Consider the following 27,838-nt stretch of genomic DNA (forward strand, 5'->3'; position numbering starts at 1 on the left):
ATTGTCCCATACATTTCACATGTAACAGTTAAAATTTTAAATATATAACATTATGAGCAATACTGGTATTACATGTATCTAATTCAGACATCAAACTATTAATAGTAGTGATTTTTAAAAAATCTCTTTGTAGGGGAGGAGGTTGAAGATCTTAGTCTTGTATCTTCTGCACAATGGCAGAAGGACTTTTAAAACAAATGATGAATTATCCCGAATCCTCTGGAGCAGCCAAGAGATATTTAGCTGCAAGGTATTATAAGGTAGTCATGTCAATAAAGGGAAATGCCATTCATGGCCAATTTATAAACATTCCAAATTTTAAAATTTTAGTCTGGGTATGATGGCCCATTCCTATAATCCCAGCACTTTGGGAGCCTGAAGGAGGAGGATCTCTTTAGGTCAGGAGTTTGAGACCAGCATGGGCAACATAGAAGGACCCTGTCTCTATCCCCAAAAAAATTTTATTTAATTAACTGGGTATGGTGATGCATGCCTGTGGTCCCAGCTACTCAGGAGGCTGAGGCAGGAGGATTGCTTGAGCCCAGGAAGTCAAGATTGCAGTGAACAATGATTATGCCACTGCACTGCAGCCAGGATGAGATCCTGTCTTTTCTAAAAAACAAAAATAAAAATTATAAACCCATACACATTTGTGTGTGTATTTAAACAAACAAAGTTAAATTATGATGTCAGATTCTCAGAATAACCAATATGTAGTTAGTCCATTGTAGCCCATGGTGGAAGCTAAGCAGAGCTTGTTGCTGTCGATGGGTTCAGGGAATTGGAAGTAGAGGATGAGGCTGAGAAGTAAAGCCTTTGGCAGGAGATCTAAAAATCAGGATGAAGAGTAGGATATGGTCAGAACTTTCTCTTTTTTTTTTTTTTTTTGAGACAGAGTCTTGCTCTGTTGCCCAGGCTGGAGTGCAGTGACACGATCTTGGCTGACTGCAACTTCTGCTTCCTGGGTTAAAGCAATTCTCCTGTCTCAGTCTCCTGAGTAGCTAGGATGCCACCACATTCAGCTGATTTTTGTATTTTTACTAGAGACGGGGTTTCCCCATGTTGGCCAGGCTGGTCTCGAACTCCTGACCTCGTGATCTGCCCACCTCGGCCTCCCAAAGTGCTGGGATTACAAGCATGAGCCACCACACCTGACCAGTCAGAACTTACATAGCAGCAACAGAAAAGGATTCTAGCACCTCAGGAACTGAGACCTCTTATTCCGTATCATATTGTTCTAAGAAGAGGATAGAAAAGCACAGAGTGTATTTTCATTCATGAAATACTCATTGAGGATCTGTCCTCTTTTAGCTGCAAAGCTAGGTGCCACCAATACAAAGATGGGTGAGACAGTCCCCGACTTCACAATCTCATTAATCATAACAGTAGATTCTATTTATTGAGCTTCTGCTGTGCTCCAGGGTACTGGGAAAGACAATTTACATAAACTACTTCTAATTAATTGACTCCATCTCTCAGGATGGTATAGTGAAACAGACATCTTACGGAATTTACACAGAGCCACTTAACTGGTATAGATATTCCTCTTCTTCCTTGTAGATCAAATGTGGGGCAATAAATTTATTATTTATGCATGTAGATGGCAATGCTGCTGAACTTGGTAACACTGTTGACCAATTTTAACAGCCAGCTCCACGTAGTAGCTTGAACCATCCCCTCATCAACCAGTATACATACATATGAGCTCAGTACACACACAGACTGTTTAGAGATACTGATATGTAGGGTTGAAAGTGGGCTGAATGGATATCAGACATTTAGAAAGAAATAATGATAGATTGGAGAATGTTAATGATATCTGCCCAAGGGACCCAGAAATGCTGTCTATCTTGCCAGTCACTTTTCTACCCTGGGAGGGATGTGAGGGAGATGCACACATAAGGGACAATTAGAAAGGAAACAAACCCTCTATTTTCAGTTGAATTTGTGTCCAAAACTGCAGTTCAAAGTACTTTACTGGTAAGCTGGCCTGTAGCCCTTGGCCCAAGCTTGAGACGTACTGGATCATTTTCCCTCTCTTTAGCCAGCTCCTAAGATCTAATCACTACCTGGGTGAGTTGCATGAAAGGGCAAGCGGAGGGAAGAGTGCCAGAAGGGAGAAGTTTCACATGTATGTACTTGAACTTCTCACTCAGTGGCCCTGGCAGTCTGGCCTGTCAGTGTTCTGAAACACTGCCCACTCAGAGAGAAGACACTTCCTCCCTGGTGCTCACGTTAGCAAAGGAAGGAAGTTGAGGACTGCCCTAGGAGGCTGAGCCAGGGTTGCAATCTATGTTTTTTTGACCCCAAAGGCCATGCTCTTTCTGTGATGTAACACTGTCTCTTCTTTCAACATTACTAGATCAGGAGAAGAGAACCTGGACATGGCAAAATATGACCATTTCCCATTAGCACACTGTTCTTAAGTCCTGGTTTTAGTGAGCAGAACGTTGTTAACAAAATGTGAAATATGTCCCATTTTCTAGAAGGTCCATAGCTATTTTCTGCCTGTAGTAGAGAGTGCGTCTTGGCCTCCTGTGCCTAGGCTGGCCTGGTCTACGAAATAATAAGCAGGACTCCAGGTCACCTCTGGGTGAATGAAAGGCTACGTGTGGTTTTACTCTGTAGAAATTTCAGGTCTTGCAGGACAGCACACTGCCTGAAGCACAATGCACAGTGGATCACCTTTTGAACTTCCACGTCAGCAGATTATTTTGGTTTAGGTTGTTTATAAAGCAACCCACAAAATTCCCTATTCTATCCACAGCTCTGGAGTCACCAGAGCCCTATCATTTTACCAACCCCACAGGGGCAAGCAACATCTAGGAACCTGATTTTAATCAGAGTTCCTTGATCTTCATCTGTGTGCTCACATACACACGAATTTACACATGTATGCACAGGGAAAATACCTGCAGAGTTTCATTAAACCATTTATGTTTCAACCACAGAAAGTGAGAGAGCTCTCTTTTCTCTCAGGCAAAACTTTTGGGATCTTTCAGGATATCCTCTGATGCCGTATCTTAATGTCTAACTCTCACACTTTGCAAAAGAAATGTACATGAAATATATGCTTAGTGTATTTCATGATAAGAAGTGATTTTATATTTTATGACAAAATTGTATTTCTATTACATAAGGTAGCATGTTTTTATCAGGTGCATAGATGATTTTTGTCTTTTTCTTTTTGGTCAAATTAGTACACCCTCTGTTTTAATAAAGTTGAGCTATAACAGACTATTTTAATTTCTGTTTGAGCACATGCCATTAGTTTTCTGCCTTTCCACAGCCACCCTGTTTTGAGATTGAGCTTAGAAAGATTTAAGTGGCAGAGGAGGGATCCAAGATGGCCAATTAGGAGCAGCTCAGGATTGCAGCTCTCAGTGAAAGTGCAGAGGGTGAGTGGATGCCGCATTTCCAGATGGATTTTTATTGCCCACAGACCAGGAGATTACTAGGCAGTGGAGCCCCACGGGTCACCAGTTCTGCTGTTTTGGCCAGAGCAGCTGTTTTGCCGGCATCCCAGCGTGGCGGTTCTCTGTACAGAATACACGGGTCTGGGTGCCATTTTAGCTGGTGATTGGAGCTCTGGGAAGGCAGAGTCGCCCATTCATCTGACTAAAAAGGGGACTGAACAGGGAGCCAGGCCAGGAGATTCCTGGGCAAAAAAGTGCCATGAGTCTCAGCGCTGCTGTTTCAGGTGGCGCAGTGGGTCGCTGCATGGGAAATCACACAGATCCCAGCACCTTTTCAACAGGTGACTTGAACACCTGGGAGAGAGTCAACCATTCAACTAAAAAAAAAAGGCTCTCAGGCAGGGAGCCAGGTGATCAGGCTCGGCTGGTCCCACCCCCACAAAAAACAGCAATTGGAAATACTCTGGGTTGAGAGTTTCACAGCAAGCACAGCTGAACACGGGACAGTCCAGCTCTGTGCGGGAGGGGCGTCTGCCATTACCGAGGCAATCCACCACTATGGAGGTAGTCTGCCATTGCTGAGGCAGCCCACCGTTGCTGAGGCAACCTGCCATTACAGAGAGAGTCCGCCATTATAGAGGTGGGCCACCATTGCGGAGGCAGTTCTAACTACACCCATATAAACAGGACTGAAGGGAAGTTCACACGGCAGCTGGGCAGAGCCCACAGCAGCTCAGCAAAGCCTCTGCAGGCAGACAGTGACTAGGCTGCCTCCTCGCTGGGCAGGGAAGGCCTGAAAAAAAGGCAGCAGCACAACGGAAACTCATAAATAAAGCCCTAACTCCTTGGGACAGAGGACCTGGGGGAAAAAAAGGGGTTTATGAGTTCTGCTGCAGCAGACTTAAACATACCTGTCTAGCAGCTCTGAATGAACAACTGAGCTCACAGCTCAGCACTTGAGCTCCTATAAATGACAGACTGTCTCCTCAAGCAGCTCCCTGACCCCATATATCCAAAGAGTCACCTGATAAAGGAGAGCACAGACTGACATTTGGTGGGTATCCTTCTGGGACAAAGATAGCAGCAGAAGACACTGGCAGCAACCCTTACTGTTCTTGAGCTGCTGCAGGTGATCCCCAGGCAAGCAGGGCCTGGAGTGAACCACAGCAGTCCTACAGCAGAGGGACCAAACTGTTAGAAGGAAAACTAAAAGCAGAAAGAAATAACTTCATCATCAACAAACTGGACAACCACTCAGAGACCCAATCTGAAAGTCAACAACTACAAAGATGACAGGTGGATAAATCCATAAAGATGGGAAGAAACCAGCGCAAAAAGGAGGAAAACACCTGAAACCAGAATGCCTCTCCTCCTACAAGGGATCACAATTTCTCACCAGCAAGGGAACAAGGCTGGATGGAGAATGAGTGTGATGAATTGACAGAATCAGGCTTAAGAAGGTGGGTAATAAGAAACTTCTACCAGCTAAAATAACATCTTCTAACCCAATGCAAAGAAACTAAGAACCTCGAAAAAAGATTTGACGAAATGATAACAAGAATAGACAACTTAGGAATATGAGTGAATTGATGGAGCTGAAAAACACAACACAAGAACTTCGGGAAGCATACACAAGTTTCAACAGCCAAATTGACCAAGCAGAAGAAAGGATATCAGAGGTCGAAGATCAAATCAATGAAATAAAATGAGAAGGCAAAAAGGAATGAACAAAGCCTCCAAGAAATATGGGACTATGTGAAAAGACCTAATCTATGTTTGATAGGTGTACCTGAATATGACGGAGAGAATGAATCCAACCTGGAAAATACTCTTCAGGATATTATCTAGGCAAACTTCCCCAACCTAGCAAGGCAGGCCAATATTCAAGTCCAGGAAATACAGAGAACACCACAAAGATATTCCTCAACAAGTGCAAGCCCAAGGCACGTAATCATCGGATTCACCAGGGTTGAAATGAAGGAGAAAATGCTAATGGTAGGCAGAGAGAAAGGTCGGGTTACCGACAAAGGGAAGCCCATCAGACTCACAGCAGATCTCTCAGCAGAAACCCTACAAGCCAGAAGAGAGTGGGGGCCAATATTCAACATCCTTAAAGAAAAGAACTTTTAACCCAGAATTTCATATCCAGCCAAACTAAGCTTCATAAGTGAAGGAAAAATAAAATCCTTTGCGAACAAGCAAGTACTCAGAGATTTCATCACCATCAGGCCTGCTTTAAAAGAGCTTCTGAAAGAGGCACTAAACATAGAAAGAAACAACCAGTACCAGCCACTCCAAAAACATACCAAATGGTAAAGAGTATCAACACAATGAAGAAACAGCATCAACTAACAGGCAAAACAGCCAGCTAGCTCAAAGTGGCAGGATCAGATCACACATAAAAATGTTAACTCGAAATATAAATGGGCTAAATGCCCCAATCAAAAGACATAGACTGGCAAGTTGGATAAAAAGCCAAAACCCATTGGTGTGCTGTATCCAGGAAACCCATCTCACATGCAAGGATACGCAAAGCCTCAAAATAAAGGGATGGAGGGAGAATTACCAAGCAAATGGAGAGCAGATAAAAAGCGGGACTTGCAATTCTCGTCTCTGATAAAATAGACTTTAAAGCAACAAAGATTAAAAGAGACAAAGAAGGGCATTACAGAATGGTAAAAGGATCGATACAACAAGAAGAGCCAACAATCCTAAATATATATGCACCCAATAGAGGAGCACACAGATACATAAGGCAAGTTCTTAATGACTTACAAAGAGACTTAGACTCCCACAGAATAATATTGGGAAACTTTAACACCCTGTTGTCAATATTAGACAGATCAACCAGACAGAAAATTAACAAGGATATCCAGGACTTGAACTCAGACCTAGAACAAGCAAACCTGACAGACATTTACAGAACTCTTCACCCCAACTTCACAGAATATACATTCTTCTCAGCACCACATCACACCTACTCTAAAATTGACCACATACCTGGAAGCAAATCACTCCTCAGCAAATGCAAAACAACGGAAATCATAACAAACAGTGTCTCTGACCACCGTGCAATCAAGTTAGAACTCAGCATTCAGAAACTAACCCAGAACTGCACAGCTTCATGGAAACTGAACAACTGGCTCTTTAATGTTGACTGGATAAACAGTGAAATGAAGGCAGAAGTAAAGATGTTCTTCAAAACCAAGGAGAACAAAGACACAACGTACCAGAATCTCTGGGACACATTTAAAGCAGTCTCTAGAGGAAAATATATAGCAATAAATGCCCACATGAGAAGCAAGGAGAGATCTAAAATTGACACCCTATTGTCAAAATTGAAAGAGCTAGAGGAGCAAGATCAAGAACTCAAAACCTAGCAGAAGACAAGAAATAACTAAAATCAGAGCAGAACTGAAGGAGATAGAGACACAAAAAACCCTTCAAAAAGTCAGTAAATCCAGGAGCTGGTTTTTTGAAAAGATCAACAAAATAGACAGACCACTAGCCAGACTAATAAAAAAGAAAAGACAGAATAATCAAATAGAGGCAATAAAAAATGATAAAGGGGATATCACCACAGATTCCACAGAAATTCAGACCATCATCAGAGAATATTACCAACAACTCTATGCACATAAACTAGTAAACCTGGAAGAAATGGTTAAATTCCTGGACACGTGCATCCTCCCAAGCCTAAACCACGAAGAAGTTGAAACCCTGAATAGACCAATAACAAGGTCTGAAGTTGAGGCAGCAATTAAGTGCCTACCACCCAAAAAAAGCCCAGGGCCAGATGGGTTCACAGCCAAATTCTACCAGATATACAAAGAGGAGCTGGTATCATTCCTTCTGAAACTATTCCAAACAATCCAAAAAGAGGGAATCCTTCCCAATTTATTTCATGAGACCAACATCATCCTGATACCAAAATCAGCAAGAAAAGAAAACTTCAGGCCAATATCGATGATGAACATCGATGCAAAAATCTTCAATTTAATACTGGCAAACAGATTGCAACAGCACATCAGAAAGCTTATCCACCATGATCAAGTAGGATTCATCCCAGGGATGCAAGGCTGGTTCAACATATGCAAGTCTATAAACGTAATTCACCACATAAATAGAACCAAAGAAAAAAAACCACATGATTATCTCAATTGATGCAGACAAGGCCTTTGACAAAATTTAACAGCCCTTTATGCTAAAAACTCACAGTAAACTAGGTACTGACGGAACGTATCTCAAAATAATAAAAGCCATTTACAACAGTCCAACAGCCAGTATCATACTAAATGGGCAAAAACTGGAAGCATTCCCTTTGAAATCTGGCACTAGACAAGGATGCCCTCTTTCACCACTCCTATTCAATATAGTTTTGGAAGTTCTAGCCAGAGCAATCAGGCAAGAAAAAGAAATAAACGGTATTCAAATAGGAAAGGAGGAAGTCAAATTGTCTCTATTTGCAGATGACATGATAATATATCTAGAAGACTCCATCGTCTCAGCCCAAAAATCTCCTGAAACTGATAAGCAACTTCAGCAAAGTCTCAGGATACAAAATCAATGTGCAAAAATCACAAGCATTCCTATACACCAATAACAGACTTAAAGAGAGCCAAATCAAGAACCAACTGCCATTCACAATTGCTACCAAGATAATAAAATACATAGGAATACAACTAACAAGGAACGTAAAGGACGTCTTCAAGAACTACAAACCACTGCTCAATGAAATAAGAGAGGACACAAACAGATGGAGGAACATTCCATGTTCATGGTTAGGAAGAATCAATATCATGAAAATGGCCATGCTGCCCAAAGTAATTTACAGATTCAACGCTATCCCCATCAAGCTACCAATGACCTTCTTTGCAGAACTGGAAGAAACCACCTTAAACTTCATATGGAACCAAAAGAGAGCCCGCATTGACAACTCAATTCTAAGTAAAAAGAACACAGCAGGAGGCATCACACTACCGGACTTCAAACTATACAGTAATCAAAACAGCATGGTACTGGTACCAAAACAGAGACATAGACCAATGGAACAGAACAGAGGCATCGGAGGTAACACAACATATCTACAACCATACAATCTTTGATAAACCTGACAAAAACAAGCAATGGGGAAAGGATTCCCTGTTTAATAAATGATGTTGGGAAAACTGGCTAGCCATGTGCAGAAAGCAGAAACTGGACCCCTTCCTGACACCTTACACTAAAATTAACTCCAGATGGATTAAAGACTTAAACATAAGACCTAACACCATAAAAACCCTAGAAGAAAATCTAGGCAAAACCATTCAGGACATAGGAGTAGGCAAGGAATTCATGACCAAAACACCAAAAGCATTGGCAACAAAAGCCAAAATAGACTAATGGGATCTAATCAAACTCCACAGCTTCTGCACGGCAAAAGAAACAGTCACTAGAGTGAATTGGCAAACAACAGAATGGGAAAAAATTTTTGTAGTCTACCCATCTGACAAAGGGCTGATATCCAGAATCTACAAAGAACTCAAACAGATTTACAGGAAAAAAACAAACAAGCCCATTCAAAATTGGGCAAAGGATATGAACAGACACTTTATGAAAGAAGACATACATGAGGCCAACAAACATATGAAAAAATGCTCATCATCACTGGTCATTAGAGAAATGCAAATGAAAACTACATTGAGATACCATCTCACGCCAGTTAAAATGATGATCATTCAAAAATCTGGAGACAACAGATGCTGGAGAGGATGTGGAGAAATAGGAACACTTTTACACTGTTGGTGGGAGTGTAAATTAGTCCAACCATTGTGGAAGGCAGTGTGGCTATTCCTCAAGGACCTAGAAATAGAAATTCCATTTAACCCAGCAATCCCATTACTGGGTATATATCCAGAGGACTATAAATTGTTCTACTATAAGGACACATGCACACGAATGTTCATTGCTGCACAGTTTACAATAGCAAAGACCTGGAGCCAACCCAAATGCCCATCGATGATAGACTGGACAGGGAAAATGTGGCACGTATACACCATGGAATATTATGCAGCCATCAAAAACGATGAGTTTGTGTCCTTTGTAGGGACATGGATGAACCTGGAAACCATCATTCTCAGCAAACTGACAGAAGAACAGAAAAGCAAACACTATATGTTCTCACTCATAGGCGGGTGTTGAACAATGAGAACACGTGGACACAGGGAGGGGAGCATCACACACTGGGGTCTGTTGGGGAGAAAATAGAGGAGGGACAGTGGGGGGTGGGGAGTTGGAGAGAGATAGCATGGGGAGAAATGCCAGATATAGGTGAAGGGGAGGAAGGCAGCAAATCACACTGCCATGTGTGTACCTATGCAACAATGTTGCATGTTCTTCACATGTACCCCAAAACCTAAAATGCAATGAAGAAAAAAAAAAAAGATTTAAATGGCAATCAGCAAAGTGGTGATTTTACAGTTTCTCCATCTGTTACTCTATATACAGTGTCAACTGATTATCTCACCTGTCCAACTGCTGGTGAACTGCCATGAACTGACCAGGTCACATTTGCTGTGACCAGGATTATCTTTATCTCGGCCTTGTCCCTGGATGGAAGCCTAACAGGTTTCCTGTTAGGCATTCTACACAAATATCTAGGTCTAGTTGAAGTATGAATGTAAAAAGCCTAACAGGAGATGCTTGCCCTTCTCCTGGTTGAAGGTTTTGGAGGCTCTAAGCCTTAGTACATGCAAATTCCAAAGCTATAGCAAATCTTAATGCTGCCGTATTTTGAAACGAGTATGTAAGTCATGTTTTCATGACGTTCCAGCTTTTGGAACTAACCTCTGCCTTCTCCAGGTTTGCACTTTGTAAGCAGTTCTGCACCTCATTTGTTTGTGCACTAAATGTTCTGCAACCACCTCAGCTGCAGGTTGGGAAAAAACTTTTATTGAAAGTTGCTTTTGCAAAAAATTAAACATAATGTGTGGAACAGTTGCAGCATATGTCTAGAAATTTGAACTTTTTTTTCTACTCAGTTCATTATGTCTCTGGAACCATGTTTGTGTATATTAACAGCCAGATGTATTATAGTGAGTGGTGATGAAATTCAAATTTTTATTCCAAAATACAGAAATAAAATGACTGGTATAAGCTATGTTTAGAAATCATTGGATCTTTGTTTTGTTTATATGCTGATATGTAGAAGCCATTTACATTTAACCAGGTAAATTCTTTTGTCTTTATATTTCGCCTTTGATTTAGTTTTTACATCTAGGCAGTCTTTGTGTGCCTGTTCTCCCAGGAGTTTCAGTATACAGACCCTAAAGAATTATCTGGGTTTATAGATCAGAAGGTAACAATTGCTCCATTATTTTCAAAAGGCATGGCATCCTGTAGGCAGAACCCCATTAGGCTGTGCACATAAAGGAACCAGCAGCTTTTCACTGGTGTACTTGTTAGAGATTAGCAGCCTTGATAGTACCAAATTTCAAAAGCTAGCAAAGTTAAGAAAAGAATAAGCAAAAGTAGCAACAATGGCCCAATGACTGTGGCTTACTATTTTTCTGCTTTTTATAGACCAGGCATCAAAGGAAATTTTCTTCTGAAGGAACGATTTGAGATATAGTGCAGCTAAATTGTGTGTTGTGTTTAAGTTTCAGATTACAGAAACAATCACACGTTAATTCCTAGCAAGCAGCATGATGTTATAGCTGCCCCCCATCGAAAGGCATTTGGATCCTTGTCCAGGTCTATACTTTAAAATGCTATTCATCTTAAAATTACATGCAATTGTTTCATTTCTTTTTTATTTCCCTCCTCCCAAGGGTGGTTAGTTACCTGTTTGCTGAAAAGGTTGCTTTGGCTTTAAGATTTTAAAGGAGAACAAGAGATGAATTTGTAGAAGTAGGCTTTCATGTCAATTAGCCTGCTGATTCTGCCCGGTGTGGATTCCATTAAAGTCTTGTTCTATGGATTTCTGATTCTTTTTCTCTCCCACCTTCCATAGAAGTAAATCAGTATTTTGTTCCCTTTTTTTCCCTTTCTCTTTATGTTTTTCCTATACCAGACTTTGAATCCTCCTCTTCCCCCACCCCCTCTCCTGGCTGCCACTGTCCTTGCCTCCACACCACCAGGCGCTGCCGCCGCTGCCACTGCTGCTGCTGGAATGGGACCAAGGCCCATGGCAGGATCCACTGACCAGGTTGCACATTTACGGCCTCAGACTCGCCCCAGTGTGTAAGTGAGGGTGTCATTTATTACAGCCTGTGTGTTCATTTAAAACTAACTCTAATCCTCAGAGGTCAAGAAGCACCTTTCTGACATGAGCTGATGACAGCCTTATGGCTCACCAAGATGGCTGTGTCCTGCAAACTTCCACCTGGCCATGCATTTAACTAGCAAACTGCTGAACGAAAATGAGTCTGATACATGAGCTTGCCAGGTAGCCGTCCCACCAGTGAAGAAGGCCTTTCAGAGTTTAGGGAAGCATACTGCTGCTTCTTTATAATATCATATGTGTATGAAACTGCCTTTTTTGTACAACTCCTGTTTGAACTTTTTATCTTTATTTTCATTTCTTGCATAAGAATCCTAATAACAGAAAGGCATTCTACACAAATCATATCTAGGTCTAGTTGAAGTATGAATGTAAAAAGCTTAAGTCCCCAGTAATAAGTATCCAGAAAAGTAATTATCCCATTGAGAGTTTATATGGCAGAATATAGCCAGGTCTTTGTGTAATTGTATACATCAACAGTTTAGAGCACTGGTAAGAACTACAGGTTAACTCTTTCCCTAAGCCTGAGGTAATCTGTGAAAATAGTTTGCTATTCACTTGACCCAGAGAACCCCACAAATCATGCAAATCAGGAGATTCCAATCTTCATGTTCACTTCAAGATCACATGTGAAACTGTCCAGGCCACCAAGGGTATGCATATACGATAAGCCACGAAGTATCTGAAAGATGTCACTTACCGAAACAGTGCGTACCATTCTGACGTTACAATGGTGGAGTTGGCAGGTGTGCCCAGGCCAAGCAGTGGGGCTGGACACAAGGTCAGTGGCCCAAAAAGAGTGCTGAATTTTTGCCGCACGTGCTTAAAAATGCAGAGAGTAATGCTGAACTTAAGGGTTTAGATGTAGATTCTCCGGTCCTTGAGCATATCCAAGTGAACAAAGCACCCAAGATGCGCCACTGCACCTACAGAGCTCATGGTCAGATTAACCCATACGTGAGTTCTCCCTGCCACACTGAGATGATCCTTACTCAAAAGGAACCGATTCTTCCTAAATCAGAAGAGGAGGTTGCCCAGAAGAAGAAGATATCCCAGAAGAAAGTGAAGAAACAAAAACTTACGGCACAGGAGTAAATTCAGCATTAAAATAAATGCAACTAAAAAACCAAAAAGAACTATAGGTTAATGTTACCTGCTTGGTTACCATGTCTTATTGGTATAGTCACCCCGCATCTGAGGTTGTCCTGGTACATTTTGTGATCGGGACTTTGTTTTCCCTTGACTTTTTCAAATTTAGTCTTTTTCCCTAGAACTGAGCATACAAAAGCAGGTGTAGCTCAAGCCTCTGTGTTCAGCCTGTGTGTAGAAGGCAGCATGTGGTACTAGTGGGATTTCATACCATGTGCTCTCACGGGGGGTTACTTCTCAAGTCTGACAAGTGCCATTTGGAGAGCTCATTTTTCCCAGTGGGCACATAGTCTCTGGTAGCAGGTTAGGTACTCTCGGAAGCTGCATTAATCCTTTCACACTACACAAATACTGTTTGGTGGGATAGTCACTTCCACACGGGGAGGGACAGGCTCTTAATCAGGAAGGCCTCTTCCTAGTTTTAACATGTGGGCAGCAAAACCTTTCAGTGGAGAATTGTCAATGCTACTTACAGACTGAAGGATTGTACTTTCAGTTTACACTTGTACAAAATGTTCAGTACTTTGTACCAAGGAAGAGTTTTGAGCGTCTTGGGATGTGTCTGTTACTCCTCCTGAAATCAAAATATTCTTTTCTATTCTAGGTATGTTGCTATATATCCATACACTCCTCGCAAAGAGGATGAACTAGAGCTGAGAAAAGGGGAGATGTTTTTAGTGTTTGAGCGCTGTCAGGATGGCTGGTTCAAAGGGACATCCATGCATACCAGCAAGATAGGGGTATTCCCTGGCAATTATGTGGCACCGGTCACAAGGTATGGTTCTGAATAAATTGTGTACTAAGTCCTAAACAGAGAAGCTTTGTTCTTTTCCATGGCTTTCAGCCTATACAGATCCCTTTCACATTATAATTGTCTGTTATGCAGCCAGCGTTTTAAAAAAATTTATGTCTATATCTGCTAAAATCCTTTCTAACTCTAAAATTTTTAGCTTAAAGTATAGGTTTTTACCAGTAAATGTACTGGGTTTTAAGTTATTTGCTTTAATGTGAAAAGGTTCAACAACATCATTTTCAGTATTTTTCTACTAGAAAAGGCATAGTGTTGATACAAACAACAGCTATATTATTAACACTTATGTGTTTATATAATGCGTACTATATGCCAGGTTGGCAGATTTACAGCTGCATTACACTTAAGTAGCCTTAATTCTTAGTTGTGTTACATTGAGGCACAGAGATATCAAACAGTTTATCTGAGATCGCATAGTGAAGAAGGCCTCAAATCCAGGTGGCGTAGATTTATATTTATTTCATTAATTTGGTAATTACCTCTGAATTCTGACAATGAATTCTGTAATTCAGTCAGAAATAAAAATTTTATGTATAACATAGATCCTTCTCAACTGAGGGCAGTTTTGCTTCCCAGGAAACATTTGGCAATATCCAGATGTATTTTTGATTGTCATACCTGGAGGTTGAGGGTGCTGCTGGCATTTAGTGGATAGAGGCTAAGTATGCAGTGAAACATCCTATACATAGGATAGCCTCCCATAAAAAGAGTAGTCATAATCTGGCCTAAAATGTCACTGAGGTTGAGAAAGCCTATTCTAGAGTGACAGGAGCTTTAGGTATACCACATTTTGTATATTTAATGTAAAGATAGTTCAGCTTTTGGTTACTGAGGAAAGAAGCCTTGGAAACAGAATTAAATGACCTGTAATGAAATCAACACTGAGGGACCCCTGGTTTTTGACCACCAAATGCTTAATATACAGTCCAGGTTTAACTGCGTTAAATCAATCCTCAACCCCCCTGATTTTGAGCAAACAGCTTAATGAACTGACATGTTTGTCAGCTGGTGGCCTTAATTTATAGGTTGGCCAGCAACCTAATCAAATGAAAATCACTATTGTTGCAGATGGTGATGGAATGATTTTACTTGCAAATATTTAATCAATATAAACATTCTTTTCTGTGTATGTTAAAATCTACATTCAGACTCCATCCCATCCAGAAAATGGCAGACAGAACCTCCCTGGTGCAAAATAATAATAATAATAGATAAGATAAATGCAACAAAGAACAAAAAAATAAAGTTAATGAAGGAAAACATTTTTATAAGATTCAAAAACCAATGATTTGAAGTCTTTCTGCTTGTTTGGCCGGGTGTGGTGGTTCATGCCTGTAATCTCAGCACTTTGGGAGACCCAGGTGGGTGGATCACCTGAGGTCAGGCGTTCAAGACAAGTCTGGCCAACGTGGTGAAACCCCATCTCTACTAAAAATATGAAAAAGCAGCCAGGTGTGGTGGCACGTGCCTATAATCCCAGCTACCCTGGAGGCTGATACAGGAGAATCGCTTGAACCTGGGAGATGGAGGTTGCAGTGAGCTGAGATGGCACCACTGCACTCCAGCCTGGCGACAGAGTGAGACTCTGTCTCAAAAAGATAATAATCTATAACACATTTTGTAATCAAGGGCCAAAGCATAAACAATTGTGGAGTTTAGAAACAGAATGAAGGAAGAAATCCACATCAAACAATAGAATCATAAGATCTTAAACCTGAATCTGAGGCAAGGCTTCTTGAACTGACAGCATTCGTGCTGGATCTTGAAACATAAGTGAGATTACAATATGTTAAGTGAAGCCACAGAGGACATTCAACTATGTGTGCATGCCTGTACATGGGCACATGTTGATGTGGAGCTGGAGGCAAGTAGGAAGCCGGGAGACGGGAGCAAAGATATGGAAATGGGGATATTGTCAGGGAACCATCCCAGCTTGTTCTGTAGATGAAGCAGGAGAATCCAGAGCCTTGAAAGTTAGTGGAGATATTTTGTCTTGTTATGGAAAGCTGAACACAGTAACTGTGTATTCTTGAGCAGAGTATGACGTGTGGTTTCTGGTGACTCAGAATATATTTCAGTACCTTTCTCTGTCTCAGGGCCATTATTACTTTGAATTTTCTATTCTTAAACTTTATAAAAATAATTTCATTCATTTTTTTAAATGTTCTGTGTTTGAAGCTCTGAGTCATTTTTCTTGTATTTCATTGTTCTTTGTCTCATGTTGCTGATGGATGGGGCTTTCCATTTATGTTTTTGTCCCAGCAGGGCGGTGACAAATGCTTCCCAAGCTAAAGTCCCGATGTCTACGGCTGGCCAGACAAGTCGGGGGGTGACCATGGTCAGTCCTTCCACGGCAGGAGGGCCTGCCCAGAAGCTCCAGGGAAATGGTGTGGCTGGGAGTCCCAGTTTTGTCCCCACGGCTGTGGTATCCGCAGCTCACATCCAGACAAGTCCTCAGGCTAAGGTCTTGTTGCACATGACTGGGCAAATGACAGTCAACCAGGCCCGCAATGCTGTGAGGACAGGTAAGGAGGAATCCAGGCCGGAACAAAGCAGGAAAAAGGGCAGATCTTTTCTGACAGATGTGGGGAAGTGTAGATGTAAGTAAAACATGAACATTAGTCAGTCTACTCAGTGCACCTTGTAACCGTTTATTTGGGCTAAGCCTGCCCTGCATATTACTTCAAGCCTCATGGATGGATCTAAAGTCTGAAAGAAATTAGGCTGACCCTAAGAGTGTCAACAGTACTTGAAATTTTGACTTTGTAGTTGAGATCATATGATCTCAAATCTCACTACTACCATCTGTGTGACATTGCGTGATAACAGGTGTGCTGATTATTTCTGATTCACTTAAGCACAAGTCTACTTTGGACCCTGTGGGATCTTAAAAAGCTTTCTTAGTTTTGTAGCACTGCAAACCTTCCCAAGAGTCTTGGGTAACTAATGGGATGAGGGGTAAACTAAAGGCTTGTGAACTCTATCAGAAAAACATAAAGAAGGAAAATGATTAATAAGGAAAGGTAATAAATAATAGGAAAAGGACTGGAAGGAGACCTGGCTTGACACTGTAGAATACCACCAAAAACTGGCTCATTGTCTCTAACACTGTGGAAAGATTATCTCCTAACTAGAGGGATTTGCGTTAGAGCTGAGCTTCCAGGCACTCAGTAGACTCAAGGGCTGACCTGGAAGGACAATAGATAGTGTCTCGGAATCCAGCTAAGATGAAGTGCTTTTAGGCCACCATACATCCAGTCTTTATCCTGATAAATGCAGTTGTAGCCTTTCATGATGGTCTGATGCAGTGGAATGACTCATGTTTTGGTGAGCAGCAATTAGATACTTGGATTTTGCCATCTTCTCTCTTCCCATCTACTAGTTGCCACGCACAGCCAAGAACGCCCCACGGCAGCAGTGACACCCATCCAGGTACAGAATGCTGCCGGCCTCGGCCCTGCATCTGTGGGCCTGCCCCATCATTCGCTGGCGTCTCCACAACCCGCGCCTCCGATGCCAGGCCCAGCTACGCACGCTGCTGCCGTCAGTATCAGCCGAGCCGGTGCCCCTCTGGCCTGTGCAGCGGCTGCTCCACTGCCCTCCCCAAGCATCAGCAGTGTGTCTCTGGAGGCTGAGTCCAGTGGCCGGATAGTGACCGTTCTCCCTGGACTCCCCACACCTCCTGACACTGCTTCATCAGCTTGTGGGAACAGTTCAGCAACCAAACCAGACAAGGATAGCAAAGTAAGACTTTACTTACTTACTGTTTCTCTGCTTTACATACTTCCCTGTTTTTCTTCCTATGTTGTGTCTGTCGTTTTCAGCTAATGAGAGGACTCATTGTTCAATAAACCCTCAGGTGCTCCCCACATGTGAGTCACTATGCCAGGTGCTCGGAGGACAGTGGGGAAGAAACACAGGCACCACCCCATCGTGTTATCCAGAGCTCATGTTTCTCTGTGTTTAAACTCCCACTGGCTGCCAAGCCCAGTGCTTCATGTCACGTGGACCACAGTGAAGAAGACCTAGTCACTCCCCTGTGCAGCTTACAGCCTCGTGGAGGAATTTCCTTTTCCCTTTAGTTTCTCATTCTTTCATCATTTTGCTATCCTCAAGTCTTCCTGTTCAGTGAGTCTTGCTTGATAAGAGTTCTGTGTATATATCTATATGATGGGTGTGGTGGCTCATGCCTGTAAGCCCAGCACTTTGGGAGGCCAAGGTGGGTGGACCACCTAAGGTTAGGAGTTCAAGACCAGCCTGGTCAACATGGTGAAACCCCATCTCTACTAAATATACAAAAATTAGCCAGGCGTGGTGGCAGCTGCCTGTAATCTCAGCTGCTCGGGAGCTTGAGGCAGGAGAATCGCTTGAACCCAGGAGGGGGAGGTTGCAGTGTGCCGAGATCGCATGACTGCACTCCGGACTGGGCTACAGAGTGAAACTTCGTCTCTAAAATAGATATATATATGTGTGAGGGGAATGGAGCTGTTGATCAAAAGTGTTATTTATGGATTTATTTTATCTACAGCATTGGTCCCCGGCCTTTTTGGCACCGTGGACCAGTTTCATTGAAGACAGTTTTTCCATGAGCCCAGGGGTGGGTGGTGGTGGGGAGATGGTTTCAGGATGATTCAAGTTTGTGTCATTAATTGTGCACTTTATTTTTGTTATTATTACATTGTAATATATAACGAAATAATTATACAACTCAACATAATGTAGAATCAGTGGGAGCCCTGAGCTTGTTTTCCGCAACTAGATGATCCCATCTGTGGGGGATGGGAGACAGTGACAGATCCTCAGGCATTAGATTCTCATAAGGAGCACATAACCTAGATCCCTCACATGTGCAGTTCACAATAGGGTTAGCGCTCCTATGAGCATCTAATGCCCCTGCTGATCTGACAGGAGGCAGAGCTCAGGCAGAAATGCAAGCGATGGGGAGCAGCTGTCAATGCAGATGAAGCCTCCCTTGCTTGCCGGCAGCCAACCTCCTGCTCTGCAGCCTGATTCCTAACAGGCCACAGGCTAGTACTGGTCCGTGGCCTAGTACATCTGACCTTAAGCAGCATGGTTCCTTGAGAGGTAAGACTTGAAATATAAGGAAACATTATTTTCTAAATCCATATATATATATATTTTGATGTCTCATTTGGGACTGAATTTTAAAGAAAATATAAATGGAAGATTATGTTGGAAAGAATAATCTACGGTTGGGTTTGGAGACAGGTGACTGGAGGAGAGAAATTGAGAGTGGTTAAATGTAAAAAAGAAAAAGAGATGGTCACAGATCTGGATAATTTTATTGTCATCATTACTTTTTCCTCAAGAGTTTATACATTTTCCCTGAAGCTCTGTACCAGTTCTGGGAAGTCTGAGGGTGAACATAGACTTTTAGCCACCTGCTAAGTGGTAAGGTATGTCGTTCTACTTAAATGTTATAAGGGAACCTGTAAACAGCAGCTTATAAGGAAATAAACTTTATAGCCTACTAAAAAGTTAATATTTAATTGTTAGGTTAACATGAGAGTTTTTGAAAAAGATAGGTATCTGTTCAGTGTTTATAATTAGCTACATTAAACTTGCACTCAAGCCAACATGTTCAAATTTGTTAATATATTTATAAATAATTATTTTTATGGTTTAGATTTTAAGACTTGGGGGACAATGTGTCTCAGAGCCCTTGCCACTGATGAAAACAGGGGCTCTTCAGCTGGGCCCTTCCATTGTAGAATTCACTGAATCTCTGAGGCTTGAAAGGTACCTGTGATAGACAGAATAGTGGCTCCCCAAGGATGTCCACCTCCTGATCCTGGAACCTTTAAGATATTTTATTACATAGCCAAAAGGACCTTGTGGGTGTGATTAAATTAAGAGCCCTTTGACAAGGGAGTTATCCTGAATTATCCAGGTGGGCCCAATGTAATCCCAAGGATGTTTGTTAAAGGGACGCAGGAAGCTCAGGGCCAGAGAAGGAGACGTGATGGTGAAGCAGAAGTGGGAGTGCTACAAGAAGGGGGCCACAAGCCAAGGAATACTGGAAACCTCTAGAATCTGGAAAGACAAGGGAACAGATTCCTCCCCAGCGGCCTCCAGAAGGAACCAGCCCTACCAACACCTTGATTTTAGGACCTGATTTTTACCACAGAGTTTGAGGTAACCTGTTACAGCACCATCTACCACAGGTAGCACCCATCCCTGACAAACGGCCATGGCTTCTGCCTGGGTGTGTGCCCCATTGACTGAGCAGTGCCCTAGCCCTGGACTGCCCTGTGCCATCTTCAGACAGCTGTAATTCAACTCCCAACTGTTGTTCTTCATTTTGAGGGCCCACATAGAAATGCTGATCTCTTTTCTGCATGGTGCCCTGAGGTGTTTGCAGGTTTGTCCCTTGGTGTCTTTTCTCTAATGCTATACTCTTAAAGTTTTCTTTACCTATTCTTCAAATCACAGATTTCAGATTTTCCCTTTTTAAATCTCCTCCCTCATTTAGTGTTCCCAGTCCACTAACGAGACTTCTGGTTGATATAAATCTAGTAATTCCATGATTCTTGTCACTTAATCATGAATCTTCATGACTAGAGTGTCTTTAATACACATTTCTCCATCACATCTGCAAGGATGTCCTGGGAGAACTCGCCAGATGCCACATTGAGATTCACCTGCCTTTTATATCATCCTCTCTTCCCTGGAGTTCTCCCCATTGCCCCTCATTTCTGCTGTTACTTATTGTCAGCAAGTGTCTCCTGGAAGTCTTATTTCCCTTCTAAATGTTCATAAATCTTTCGTTTAATACGGTTCTAGAATTTCCCAGATGGTCTGCAAAGTGGTTTGTTGTCATGTGTTTCAAAATTGGTGCTGGGCCCGGTGGCTCATCCCTGTAATCCCAGCACTTTGGGAGTCCGAGGCAGGTGGATCACCTGAGGTCGAGGATTTGAGGTGGGCCTGGCCAACATGGTGAAACCCCGTCTCTACTGAAAATACAAAATTAGCCGGGCATAGTGGCTCATGCCTGTAATCCCAGTTACTCTGGAGGCTGAAGCAGGAGAATCACTTGAACCTGAGAGGCAGAGGTTGCAGTGAGCTGAGATCGTGCCACTTCACTCCAGCCTGGGCGACAGAGTGAGACTGTCTCAGAAAATTTTTTAAAATAAAAATTAAAAAAAAGGAAAATTGGGACTTGCACATGCCCTTCCTTGCCTGTGCAATTGACCCTGATCCTAAATTCACCAGATTATCAAAGTTGATTTGTTGCATTTCTGCTGCCTTTTTTCTCTGCACACTGGAGTGAATTCAACCTGTTAAGAGTATCATTGGATCTCTAAATCCCAACTCTCCACTCATTTCCCTCTCTTCAAGGTTTGTTCTTCCCTTCCAGTCTGAAGATTATCCTTCCCTTTCTTCTTGCCATCTGAGAACCACCATCCTCCATAGCGGGTCTGTGTCTTTCTTCTTCTTGTTTCAAACATAACTTTAAAAGAGCTTAAAAAATTTTTTTTTGTCTTTAGCATTTTTGCAAGTTTAAGCTCAGGTTGATCTTTTAGCCTTCTTGAATTCCTGCGGGTGGCCTTATGTTCTTTGTTATAGGCTCTTTGGTTGATCTTTTTGTAGGTGCCTTTTAAAAATGTGAGCCCTTAGGCTGCTCCCTGGGAGATCACATCAGTACCTTTAGATGCCTCTGTTTTCATCTGCAGGGATAATTTGCAATCGTATGGTTAGAATTTCATTTTTGAGAGCCTTCCCATTCCTCTTGAAGCATCTTCCCTTTTGAGTTTCAGGTCATGCATATATTTTCTTTGAACATATAAAAATCAGTTCTTTGAAACTATAAAGTTCAAACCTGACTATCACCAGCCTCTTTTTCCATGCTTTATTTCAACTTCTCCATATTTCTGCGTCTTCAGCAGAACATCTCCACCCCGGTCTGGTTTCTGCCTTCCCTCTAGTTGATCAGAATTAGATCCAAAGTTGCAGTTTGCTCAGCTTTCTCTGTGATTAAACTATCAGCAAGGAAAAAGTGTATTCGAGATCCTGGTTTTAGTTGAGACTTCCAGCAGATATCTAGGTATTTGATAATACTCTCATTTCCATCTTTCCTCGTCATTTTGTGACCATCAACTGTGCCTGGTACATCTCCCACATGATAGCATGTCTGTTGCCTTCTCCTTTTGTCTGTACCCAGTGCTCTGCAGTAGGCTACTACTGCTGTTCCACAGAGAAATAGAACTTCGTGATGTACAGATGGGACTGTCACAGCTTCTCTCCTAACCACTACTCTTTCAAACCGTACTTTATTTGGAAGTCCTGTCTCGCAAAGTCTCAGTGATCTCTAGACACTGCATTTTTGTCTTTGTGTTAAAATCTCTAGCCAGCTTTGGTGTCTGAACCCTGTGGTTTGATAAACAGGCATCTGGAACTCTATGTTTCGTCTCAGTTGTTTCTTGTTTGAAATCCTAGACCTGTTATACCATTGTTACTCTTCTTTCTATGAGATTCCTAGTATCTTCCACCGCCATCAGTATAACAGCTTTATCTGGACATTTTTCTAACTTCATATTCAGTTCAAAGCCTTCATTATTTGATCAACTAATCTCCCAGAAAATATGTTTCCAAATCTTCAGGAGATATTTATGTGTACATTGTGTTTTATTGTTATAAAAAGATTAAGACTGAGCACAGTGGCTCACACCTATAATTCCAAAAGTTTGGGAGACCAAGGTGGGCAGATCACTTGAGGCCAGAAATACAAGATCGCCCAGAGAAACTTAGCAACACCTTATCTCTGCCAAAAGGAGAAAAAAATTATATATATATATATATATTTATACACACACACACACACATATATATATATACACACATAATTTTTTATTAGCTGGGCATGGTGGTATGTGCCTGTAGTCCTAGCTACTTGGGAGGCTGAAGTAGGGGGATGGCTTGAGCCCTGGAGGTCAAAGCTGCAGTGAGCTGTTAGTGCCACTGCACTTCAGCCTAGGTGACAGAACCAGACCCTCTTTAAAAAAAAAAAAATTAAATTGTATGTGTGTTTTAGAAGTTAGGGAAAATCCAGACATCCAAAGAGAATGCCTAAAGATGATCTAGGATTTCAAAGAAAACCTCTAATACTACTGGGTAGATATGCTTTATTCCCCCATCTACCAAAATATAACAAATGCAAATATTTTAATATATTAAGCTTTCATTCAGAAAATTAATCATATATATGTATATATATATATATATACACACACATACATATATACATATATATTCACACATATAAAAATATATACTTTTGTTTTTTTGAGAGAGAGTCTGGCTCTGTCACCTGGGCTAGAGTACAGTGGTGTGATCTCAACTCACTGCAACCTCTGCCTCCCAGTTTCAAGAGAGCCTGTAGCCTCAGTGTCCCAAGTAGGTGAGATTACAGGCATGCACCACCACACCCAGCTAACTTTTATATTTTTAGTAAAGACAGGGTTTCACTATGTTGGTGGTCTCAAACTCCTGGCCTCAAGTGATCCACCCACCTCAGCCTCCTAAAGGGCTGGGATTGCAGGCATGAGCCACCACACCTGGCCTGAAAAAAAATCTTTTTGATAAGTACAGTTGTGTAATTGTTCTTAAGTTCTCTAAGTTCTAACCCTCACTTTAGAAAAAGAGAAGGAGCCACCTCTGATGCCCATATCTACCTTAAGTGCTTCCATTTTCTACCCATAACTTCAGAATCTCTGCAGGTGTTATGTAAGTCTCGCCTGACATTGGCATTGGCTCCCGTATGAATCAGCAGGAGTAGTTGTTGGTCAGCATGCACTCTGCCATGTTCTAGATCCATTCCTAAAAGCCAGCATTCCTACAGGTGGGCCACAAAACATCAACATTTAGTGCCTCGAATCCCCCACCCCCAAGTTCCCAATGACTCCCTTAAGGAACCAACCACAGATTTTCTTCAATGTTTGAGGACCTTTCCTATTGTTGTTTTATTATTATTATTATTATTATTTTAAGAGATAGGGTCTTATTATGTTGCCTAAGCTATCCTTGAACTCCTGGACTCAAGCAATCCTCAGCCTCCCAAGTAGCAAGGACTACAGCTTCACACCACTGCACCTGGCTTATTCTTGATTTTCTTAAGCAGAGGTCCTATCTGGTTTTTAAATATTCATTTTCTTCTCTTCTGAATATTTTTCCTGAAATCTCTACTGATCATTTTCTTTCTTCCTTCCTTTATTTTGTTTTTATTTTTTGAAACAAGGTCTCACTCTGTCACCCAGACTGGAATGCAGTGGCACAATCATACCTCACTGCAGCCCAAACTCCCAGGCATAAGTGATCCTCCCACCTCAGCCGACTGAGTAGCTGGGACTAAAGGCATGAGCCACCATAGCTAGGTAATTTTTTTTTTGTAGAGATGGGGTCTTGCTATGTTGCCCAGGCTGCTCTCGAACTCCTGGGCTCAAGCAATCCTCCTACCTTGGCTTCCCAAAGTGCTAAGATGACAGGTGTAAGCCACTGTGATTATTTTCTTCGTTCAAATGATTTTTCTTCCTCTTCCTAGGTGTTTTTGTTTGTTTGTTCGTTTTTGCTGCAGGGTATCCCTCTGTCACCCAGGCTGGAGTGCAGTAGCGTGGTCATAGCTCACTGCAGCTTCGACCTCTAGGCTCAAGCAATCTTCCCTCCTACCTCAAGCTTCTGAGTCAGCAGGACCACAGGCATGCACCACACACCTGGCTAATTTTTTTTATTTTTGTTTTTGTAGAGACAGGATCTCCCTGTGTTTCCCAGGCTGGTCTTGAACTCCTGGGTTCAAGCGATCCTCCTCCCTCAGACTCCTAAAGCAATAGAATTACAGGTGTGAGCCACTGTGCCCAGACTGAATGTAGTCTTTTTATTAATTCATTTAGTTTTTATTTCTGCTGTTGGTGTTTGAAAAACTTGTAGTGCTTATAGATGATAGTGTCTGAATTTGCAAAACAATCTCTCTCAAGTGGGACATTGTTCTGCTAACATAGAAAAAATCAGAATATGCCATTGTGAAAACATGGTTCCCTGGAACTAGGGCAGTATCTTTTCTGTATTAGCACCCCCACCCCTAACCCCTTGTGCCGTGCCATGGTTCCTAATCCTCTGCCTTCTGCTCTGTGGGTAGTCAGCTTCCATTGATGATGATAAGACATCCCTTAGAAGTCATTAAAGCAAGCTGTATTTAATGTGTTTAATCATTTTAGATGAATTAAGTCATCTTTCTTCTTAATCACTTTAGAGGCTGTTCCCTGAGTGCCACTGAGTTATCTGATATTTTACTGAGTGCTCAGAACTGAGCTTTTAAGAAACGACTTTAGCTGTGCCTTGCTGAGATTGTAATTTATCAATGGACTTTATGTTCTCACTGGACCTGTGGGGGGCCGTGGACTAGCATGTGCTTTCTTACATCGTGGCAAGAAGAGCTGGAAGTTGCAGCTGACTGCTACCCTAGAAATGGAAGCTATTGGACGTCCTTCTTTCCCATGTCATCTCTTGGCCCTCCAGACCTCAGGCTCTCTACAGCAAGTACAGAACAGCATTGGCAGCTGTTTAGTCAAACCTCTTCATTGACCATAGTGTAGAGGAAAGGCTTTATTGGCTGGATCTGGGGAAGCCCACATGTCCTTTCTTTCCTTAGGCCTGGCAGAGCTATATTTTTCTTTACTTCCGCTGTTCTCATCTTCCAGTATCTTCTCAGCCTCTAAGTGTTAGTAGGTGTAGGGCCTGCAAGAGGCGCTGGGTGAGATACAGAGGTATAGACAGCACTGTCACTGCCCTTGTGCAGGCAGTCCAGGTTTGTGAGAGCATTCACTGGAATGCATAGTAGCACCACAGAAAATGTGGCATTGAATGAGTGAGGCAAAAGCACCTAAGGTCAGCTGATGACAGGCTATAAAGAGAAATGCAAAAGGATCATCCTCTACCTGGGAGGATTGCAGGGCAGGGGGATCAGCTGGTTCTACTTACTCATCTGTAGTAAGGTCAAACAAGTACAGAAATGACCTTAGCACCCATGCCCACCCTCTTTTCCCATTTCCAGCCCATGGGTTCACATTTACTTGAGCAGCATTAGGTAAGTGAGGACTATGGTGCCCTATCCCTGGGATGCTTCCTCATAGTCTGATAAATGATTGCTTTTGTCTCCTTTGTTCTGCCATACTGTCTCTAATGGAACAATGTTGTTAGGGATTTAGATTCATTTTCCCAAGGAATTTTTACTGAGTCTAAACTGTTATTCCCAAGGAAAATTCCTCAGCAGGTCCCTTGTAATTCTATTTCCCTGTTAGTGGGCCTTAATAATTCCAGTTTGCCTACAGGGTTTTCTAAAGAAATAGCTCTCTATGAAGTGTTTCATTTTCAAGCAGTACTTCTATTCAGAGGACTTAATGCTATAGTTGACATCTTAGTAAAACAATTTAAAAGGATCGTGAAAGAACATTCACGCCTAAGGTTTCAGAATGAAGGAGCACTCTCTTGTCATCTGATTTTCCTAGCAAAACAAAGAGAGAAAGTACCAAAAGAGACAAAAATTCAAGAGATGGCTTCTGCGGAATTGAGATCATTGGGGGAAAAAAACCCACACATGCTTATTTGTATAGTTGCTTGCAAAAAGAGATATCAACTTGTTTATAAATATACTGAAGCTTTCCTTAAAATGGGTGTCTAATCAAGGAGGTACTTGCACAGGAGATATGGTTTGACTTCTCTTTTATTGGCTTGTTACATTTAATTGAGGTGGTGACATGTGAGAAGTGGTTTAGCCCTTAACTCTGATCACCACCTGTAAATGATAAGGCTCACATCCATGCCTGTGGAATAAAGTGCTGTCAGGTTTACAGTTAATTCAGCATACGGTCAGCTGCCTTACAGTAATTAAAGATAGGATAGGCAGAAGACAAGGAAATTAAATCCATAATCTGAAATTTCCATTTTATCCTAAAATACTTACTAATGCTTTTACCAAACCTGGGATGTGAATTGGTGAGTTTTATTGTCGTTCATCTTTTGTATCAGTTTATCCTACTTCAATGGAATGTCCAAAACCAAACAAAAAAAAAAAAACGTGGCGGAAAGGGAGAAGGAGAGGAAGAAAAGGTCACGTTAGCACTGCACAAAAATTGGTGGCCAGATTATGAATAACCAAATATCAACAGAAATAATTTTAAAAGATCAAACCGAACATTGAAACCGTAAGACTCATACACCTACTATGTACCCACAAAAATTAAGAAGTAATAATGAACTATAGGGTCCTGTAGATTACACCAGCAACTCAGTCTCCAACTAAGCCTCATTTTTTTTGTTTTTCCAGAAAGAAAAAAAGGGTCTGTTGAAGTTGCTTTCTGGCGCCTCCACTAAACGGAAGCCCCGCTTGTCTCCTCCAGCATCGCCCACCCTGGAAGTGGAGCTGGGCAGTGCAGAGCTGCCTCTCCAGGGGGCGGTGGGGCCTGAACTGCCACCAGGAGGTAGCCACGGCAGGGCGGGCTCCTGCCCTGTGGACGGGGACGGACCGGTCACGACTGCAGCGGCGGGAGCAGCCCTGGCCCAGGATGCTTTTCACAGGAAGGCAAGTTCCCTGGACTCCGCCGTCCCAATCGCTCCACCGCCTCGCCAGGCCTGTTCCTCCCTGGGTCCTGTCTTAAATGAGTCGAGACCTGTTGTTTGTGAAAGGTGAGTTCAACTTCGTTCCAGGAAAAAAATTAGAAAATGAACAACAGGCTTTATGCTGGAACGTTTAAGATGTTTTGCCACATCCTCCTAAATGTTTTTAAACTGAGCTTATAAAAATAATCAAGCACTGAATTTCTTTTCCCAGTTGCCATACACACTCTGTTTACCATTTACCTTTTTTCCTCCCCTCCCCTCCCCTCCTCTTGTTTTCCACAGAGTCTTGCTCTGTCATCCAGGCTGGAGTGCAGTGGCGCAATCTCACCTCACTGCACCCTCCACCTCCTGGGTTTTTTTTCCTGGGGACTATGGTGCACATTCCCTGGGATGCTACCTCGTAGTCTGATAAATTCTCTTGCCTCAGCCTCCTGAGGGGCTAGGATTACAGGCACCCACCACCGTGTCCAGCTAATTTTTGTATTTTTAGTAGAGATGGGGTTTCTCCATCTTAGCCAGGTGGTCTTGAACTCCTGACCTCCTGATGCATCTGCCTCAACCTCCCAAAGTGCT

The 27,838-nt window shown here is 42.2% G+C and overlaps 1 protein-coding gene across 6 annotated transcripts in view; it reads left to right on the forward strand.

Annotated features, from left to right (window-relative positions):
- The window catches only part of SH3RF1 (SH3 domain containing ring finger 1), a 195,741-nt gene that overhangs the window by 154,757 nt on the left and 13,146 nt on the right, over window positions 1-27,838 (forward strand). For 3 of the 6 annotated variants that reach the window (XM_017970151.4, XM_008992468.5, XM_035292664.3), the window contains exons 7-11: window positions 11,467-11,636; window positions 13,430-13,600; window positions 15,899-16,161; window positions 17,019-17,380; window positions 26,973-27,331. In XM_017970151.4, the coding sequence (XP_017825640.2) occupies window positions 11,467-11,636; window positions 13,430-13,600; window positions 15,899-16,161; window positions 17,019-17,380; window positions 26,973-27,331 (1,325 nt within the window). The remainder of the gene's footprint in view (window positions 1-11,466; window positions 11,637-13,429; window positions 13,601-15,898; window positions 16,162-17,018; window positions 17,381-26,972; window positions 27,332-27,838) is intronic. The other 3 variants (XM_035292667.3, XM_035292666.3, XM_035292665.3) reach the window with 1 other exon arrangement.

Source organism: Callithrix jacchus, chromosome 3 (genome assembly GCF_049354715.1).
Source record: "Callithrix jacchus isolate 240 chromosome 3, calJac240_pri, whole genome shotgun sequence".
NCBI lineage: Eukaryota > Metazoa > Chordata > Mammalia > Primates > Cebidae > Callithrix > Callithrix jacchus.